At 38.1% G+C, this 6,760-nt stretch overlaps 2 protein-coding genes across 4 annotated transcripts; one reads left to right on the top strand and one right to left on the bottom strand.

Annotated features, from left to right (window-relative positions):
• Window positions 1-3,301: 3,301 nt before the first annotated feature.
• Window positions 3,302-5,275, bottom strand: LOC125882302 (GTPase IMAP family member 8-like). Of its 3 annotated transcripts, none has more exons than XM_049566110.1 (5): window positions 5,226-5,275; window positions 4,596-5,040; window positions 4,340-4,398; window positions 4,175-4,234; window positions 3,302-4,086 (listed from the first exon to the last, which is right to left on the bottom strand). In XM_049566110.1, exons 1-5 carry the CDS (start codon window positions 5,233-5,235, stop codon window positions 3,515-3,517), a joined length of 1,146 nt encoding a protein of 381 aa, XP_049422067.1. In that variant the 5' UTR covers window positions 5,236-5,275; the 3' UTR covers window positions 3,302-3,514. The 3 variants fall into 3 exon arrangements, with proteins under 3 accessions (XP_049422067.1, XP_049422068.1, XP_049422069.1); XM_049566111.1 differs by having other exon boundaries at window positions 4,184-4,234; XM_049566112.1 differs by lacking the exon at window positions 4,175-4,234.
• A 129-nt stretch (window positions 5,276-5,404) lies between these two features.
• Window positions 5,405-6,760, top strand: LOC125882301 (GTPase IMAP family member 7-like). The gene is made up of 2 exons (XM_049566109.1): window positions 5,405-5,457; window positions 5,619-6,760. Exons 1-2 carry the CDS (start codon window positions 5,439-5,441, stop codon window positions 6,323-6,325), a joined length of 726 nt encoding a protein of 241 aa, XP_049422066.1. The 5' UTR covers window positions 5,405-5,438; the 3' UTR covers window positions 6,326-6,760.

Raw genomic sequence — 6,760 nt, 5'->3', positions numbered from 1 at the left:
AATGGACCACACTTACCACGCAACAGGAGAGAATGAACCCGAACCGTCATCTGTGAGGGAAAGAAGACGCAACTTCACTCCTTGTGATGCACTCTCTGCAGCGCTTTTCCTCCTGATGATATATCTCCCCAACGATGGTAGCAGTAGCACCGAATCCCATTCTGTGCATTCAGCCTCTCTTCTCGCCCGCTCAGCATCAAACACATGGAGTTCCTCATCTGTATGCTCTGGCTCAAACAGGTATGGCTCTGGGTCTGTGTCCGCTACAAGAAACTCTTCAAAATCACGTTCAAAGTCATCCATTGCAGCTACTATAGTCCGGAGATATTGCTAGGCTAAATAAACAGCTGAGCTCTGTTGACAGGCTATGCTGTCAGTCAGTGTGCGGGCTGGAGATTGGCGGAGCAGAGAGGGGAGGGGGTCCCCACTCAGTATGGTAAACGAGTATGTGTGTAAAGTTATGAAGTGCGTGTGTTACGCTAGAAGAGTCAGAGTTTGGGACAGAGTCTTTTACCCCCTGGAGTGTTACCGGAGTTTTTGGAGTGCTCAAATAAACTGGCCTTTTTCCTGAACGCTCCTCTGGTCTCCTGCTCATGAGGGATTCATTACAATATTGTAACATGGTTTAGATTTCTAAATAAACATTCACCTCTTGGCTAGATAGACCTACTCCTGAAAAACCCGTGAGCAAGGCTTTTTGTCCCTACGAGGCCACCGTCATTTACCCGACGGGAGGGGTGAGCGAGTGAGCCCTGTAATCTAGAATTTGACCACTGATGTCACTGTTTTCAACCCATTTTACACACTGGCCCTTTAAATATTAGGCCTAAATATTTTTTGAGTGTACATGATAAACTGATTCACTGAACAAGACTGGCTTACAGTTATTTTTGATGTGTTGTTAGATAGCTAACAAACAAACAAACTACAGCAGGGCTATTCAGTTACTATTTCAACTGGACCGCATTTCAAAACCAGATAATGTCGATGGGCCACATTTTTAGCAGCGAGCGTCCACTTTTTTTTGCATACATATATATATTTATATATATACATATATATATGTACAGGCATGGCCCTCCTCAACATGATGCAGAAACAGAAAAAGAGAGCTATCAATGCACAGAAGCATAATAAGTGACATTAACAGTATCTAATAACACACACTATCACTCTACCAGCATCTCCCTCTCTCCTCTCCTCCACATACACACATGCACACACCTCACCTCATTTAAAACCCAGTAATATCTCACTGGAATATAAATATTCTTCCTGACATCACAATACTGAATGAAGAAAGTCATGTTATCTCAGCATGAAGACAAACATCAGTATCAGTCATTCATCCTGCTCTCTGTCCCTCCTCTACTGAGGACGCTCACTGTCTGCAGGTCGGCTGCCTCAGGTACATGTTCAGATAAAGTGTTAGCCTACATACAGACAGCTTTCATTTAGTTTGTCTTTAACATTTTGCTGTTAGCTTTGTTTCCCAACAGTAAGACTGATAAGTTTAAGTTTACAATGAACCCGGGTACAAATCCTTGTTGTCTGATATTAGCTATTTGTAGTTTTTCCATAAATAGAGAAATTTTGAGCTTTTCAAATGATGATCAGTAAGTGCGTGCTTATCAATCACCCCTTAAACCTGTCAAAAGCTGCTGGAGAAATGATAGTTTGCAAGTGTGCAGAAATTATTTGTAGTTGTAGAAAAAAATGTCTGAATGAAGTTTTTGTACAACTTGGCACCTTGATTCTAATTTGTGATTCATGAATTAGCCTGACTGGATTGGTTTAAAGATACAAATAAAAAAAAACATTGAGAAAACATAAAAGTTGACCAAAACATCATCAACTAAAACTGTGAGGGATAAAAAAAGACTAAAATGTGACTAAAACTAAAAAGCAGTTTCATCTCAAGACAAAGACTATATCTAAATTAGTCGATCTCAGAAGTTTAAAAGAGGAGGAAATAATCTGTAAATTCAGACAGAGCCCTGCGTGGATGGCTGATGGTGACACAAGAGCCATATAGGTAATAAAATAGCAAAACTGAAAACTAAATGGTAACAGTTAGTAACAAACAAAGTCAAACAACAAGATTTCAAGTTCAAAATAGAAAAAAATAAATCTAGTACAATCCAGTGAATAGATCAGACCATGCCAGTGACATTAGTATCATTCATTATATTTCTGATCCCTCAATCTTTCCTAAAAAAAGTTAGATGTAATTTAACACAATGAGAAGCAAGAATATAAATCTATATAATCAGCTTGATATTAAACATGCTTTAAATGTTTAGACTGGAAGGCTGATTTAACAAATAGGAGAATCGTTCATCAAATACACAGTTATGCAAAAATGTCTGAAATACACACACAGCTCAAAATATTACACCAGAATATCTCCGCGCATTTCCATTATTTTTTTGTTAACATACCCGAACACAAAAGTATGTTGCACATATCAGTAGTGAAGAGTCACTGAGGGCATTTACTTAAGAACTGTGGAAGTTCAAGGATTTTATGCGACTTTATACTTCTACTCCTATTGTACCTTTGTACCTCTCTACATTTATTTGTAGCTACTTTCTGATTCTTTCCTTGTGGCATGAGGAACTTATACAACAAATGTCCAGTAGATGGTAATATTTCACCAGTCATAGTTTACTGTTCGGTTGAGGCTGACTGATGATTCTACAAAGTCAAAATACAGCGTACAGAAGGAAAATGAAAAGTTAAATGTGGAAAAATATCTAGCATTGTGACCAATTACTAACACAAACTGACCCCGTATGATGAAGACTTGAAACATGGTGCAATGGAGAGGCTAACACATTTTGTTTAATGCTAAAACTTTTTACACCAGATTCAGTCTAAATGTCACATTTTTGGTTAGTAGTTATATTAACTATTGAACCATGAAGTTATAGATTCCCATTTACATAATCCAAGAGAAAAAAACACACACTCAAAATATATCATTCCTACATTTTTAAACTTTGCAAATACATTAATGTTAATTTATTTATCTTAAATTTATTTGGCAGCTCTGTCACAACATTTAGGGTAACATTTCTTCATGTCCTCTTAATCTATACATGTACCTGTTTATGGTGTCTGAGCAAGTGAAGCCCTGAGAAATCACTGTGTCTGACAGGATCTGAGTGGTGCAATTACCCAAGACAAGAGACACTAAGTTTACAACACTACTGGGTTTTATTGATAAATGTAAAGTTTATGCCATCACAGTTTACAAACGATAAGGTGAGAAACAGGGAGCTTTTTTTTAAGTAGTATAAAGATGTGTTCGGTTGACTTCACAGAATCCAAGCACCAATTCCAAATGAAAATACTCTGAATATTGTATCAATCTCTGATTAAATCCTTCATAACTGTATAATCAACTAGTTCAGAGTATTAAATCATTTCACAGTGAAGCCTATTTATACTTTTAAGGAAAGAAATCAGCCAGCACTTAAGTGATCTGGTCTGACACATACCAGTTATTATTTTATTTGAACATCCTGCTCACTGTCTTCATCAGCTCTTCCACTTGAGGTGAACGTGAGTCACTGTTCTCAAAAAGAACACACCTTCTGCCACACTTCTCAACTATTTTCTTGAGATCAGGCTGGCAGTCATGCAAAAAATTCTCAAAGCTAATTTTTGCACGCCAAAGGTCTTCGCCACGAGTAAACAGGATGACTGTTTGTTCTTGAACTCTGCTGCCAAAAGCTTTTTCTAACTTTTTCAATATGTCCCTCTCGTCTTCTATAAATCTGCTGGCCCGCATCACAAGTAAGTAAACACAAGGCTCCTCCTGACAGAGCTCTTTGCACTTTCTCACATGTTTGCTCTTAACTGATGATTTGATCTCATCATCAAAGATGTCTGGAGTATCAATGACACGAACATGTCTACCACCTATCTCTGTTTCTGCCACTTGGCACTCTGTGGTAGTCAGACTTGAACTGGTTGTTGACTTGAACAGTGGCTTTCCTAGGATTGTGTTCCCACTTGCACTCTTTCCAGTCCCAGCCATTCCCAGCAGAACAAGGTTCACTTTGGTGCCAGAGTGGTTTCCTGCATTAATGTAGGACAAAAACTTTACAATTATCTGTTTTCATAGCTTGCAAGTGTGACTGCTTATATTAAAACAAAAACTACACACTTGTCTTACGTTTGAAACTCTTTTCGGAATCAGTGAAATGTCCTTTGCTATTTGTGCCACCTGAATAAAAAGGCCAAACAAGAGCTTCTGTAAGTTGCTATAAAACCCTTTGGTTCTGTTTTAATTAATTTGCCCTCACTAATCGCTACACAGATTGTGGCTTACCTGTCACCTCCATCTCAGTGCCTTGTGTTGACCTTTCTGGCTCAGGATGGTCAGTATACCTATAATGTAGGGACAGAGTTAGTCAATTTATGGTGTAATAGTATATAAACAATTGCAGCCCCCTTGTGAATAAAATTTACTAAATATTCTACATGTGCCAGTGTATGGCATATCAGATCATTTGTCCAAGATTTTATCTTTTTCACTTAAAGTTATATTCAATCTTGCATCTGCATGCCTTTCCTTTCACTTTTACCTCTTGTCAGTTGGCATCAGGTGTCTTCCTTCTGTCAGTTTACTCAGTTTGTTGAAAACCTCCCCCAGTGTGCAGCATTTGAATGGGTAAGAATCTGGGTGTTTACTTTTGAGGGGCAGCAGCACTCTGAACTCCTCTGTGGGTCTTCCAGTTATACGGTGCAGCATTTCTATCTGTTGCCATACCTCCTCTGTTGAAAACCCATCCTCTACCACCATCAAAGACATGTGAGGGTGTTGATTAATAGCAAATAGCTCTCTTATGTCCTCACATGATGTGTGAATGTCTGGTGCACCTGTGACCACATATGAGTTATCTTCATATATCTCAGTACTTTTCAGAACATTTCTTTTGGATACTTGAGATAAATCTTTCCCTAAAATGACTGTTATAAGAGCTTTCTTCAAACGATCTCCATGTCCCAGAATGACGACTGAAATCTTATCTGTGAAAACAACAAACAAAATGTCTTTTTTTTTACCTGATACATGCAATAGAAAATACATTTGATGATTACATTTTCACATGATTATCCAAAAGAGGTTTACTTCAACAATGGTGTCTTACTAAAGCAAAGCAGAGAGAGCAAAACAAACATGCATGATAGAAAATTATTACCGCAAAACTTACTGTAAGACATGGCTCATGGATCCAGCGCAGCAAAGTACAGACAGGCTGTGTGGTGTCTGTAGACTGTGCTGCTGTCTTCCTGTTTTATATGGACCTGTTATGCAAATACTGTGAGGCGTGTCAGCTGTGTAGCCACCATATAAATGAACAACGGCCTTAAAGCCTTAACATTCATCTTTGTCATCTTTGTTGAGACAACGCTGCTGAGAGAAGATGGCGTTACTTCCTGCAGGTGAGACTCAAAACAAAAGTTTTTGTTTGCATCCACTCTATGTATGTAACTCATTTAATTTAATTTAATTTAATTTAATTTAATTTAATGTGTATATCAAGTTGATGACTCATGACTCACACTTCAGACAGCTTTACCAGAAGTTATGAATTATATTCCAGGTCCTGATTTAAGAATCGTGATGATTGGAAAAACTGGTGTGGGCAAGAGTGCTGTTGGAAACACCATTCTTGGACAGGAAATTTTCGCATCCAGTCCCAGTTTATCATCAGTGACTCAGGTCTGTGAAAAAGCTGTGGCACGTTGGGGCTACAGAGTGGTTAGTGTGGTAGACACACCAGGGCTCCTGGACACTGAGAAATCCGAAGGATTCATCAAAAATGAAATTGTGAGATGTGTTGAAGTCTCATGTCCTGGACCTCATGTGTTCCTGCTGGTCATCGAACTTGGTCGATTTGCCAATGCAGAGAAAAACTCTGTAGAAGCCCTGCAAAAGCTGTTTGGTCCAAAAGCTGACCAGTACATGATCGTGCTGTTCACCCGTGGTGGTGAACTCAAAAACAAGACCATACATCAATATCTACGTGAGGGCAAGCCAGAGGTTAGACAACTCGTTCAGCGTTGTGGAAACAGGTTGCATGTCTTTGAAAACACCAGTAAAGACAGAGGACAAGTGATGGAGCTGATAAATATGATCGACAACATGTTCAAAGCAAACGGGGGAACATACTACACAGATGCCATGTATCAAGAAGTGCAGGCAAAACAACAGAAGTCAAAGGGAAATGCATGTGCTGTCCAATATACCTTTATTGGTGCTCTGATCCAGCGTATCAGATTGTTTATCTCTATTCTAAGAAGAGAGTAGATGGCCATTATTAACAGTCTAAACACATCATCAATATCCAGTCAGATCAAATGTGACAATATGGAATATAACACACACTTACACTAAATGTACATGTAGTTATTAGGTATTGACTCAGATTTATCAGTAAAAACATATATATGTTGTAGATTTTAAGAATGTTTCTCAGACTCAGACTTTTAAAGATAAACAACAGTTCTAGTACAGGCTGTGATTTGTTACAAATAAAGTAAAAAATATTTTTTTTTGTCTCTGGTACACATAAACCTGTTCCTGATTTTATAATATGTATAATCATGGTGATTTGGTTTGTCATAATTTAATTGTACACTTTGATTTTCACTTATTGGTGTAACGTGTATGCCTTGAAAAAGTAATGTTTAGTGTTATTCTAGAAAAATGAGAGGGAAATTAAAAAAATCTATGACTGAAAAA

Source organism: Epinephelus fuscoguttatus, linkage group LG21 (assembly GCF_011397635.1).
Source record: "Epinephelus fuscoguttatus linkage group LG21, E.fuscoguttatus.final_Chr_v1".
Taxonomy (NCBI): domain Eukaryota; kingdom Metazoa; phylum Chordata; class Actinopteri; order Perciformes; family Serranidae; genus Epinephelus; species Epinephelus fuscoguttatus.
The sequence above is the reverse complement of the archived record's forward strand: the minus strand, read 5'-3'. Positions and strand labels throughout refer to the sequence as shown.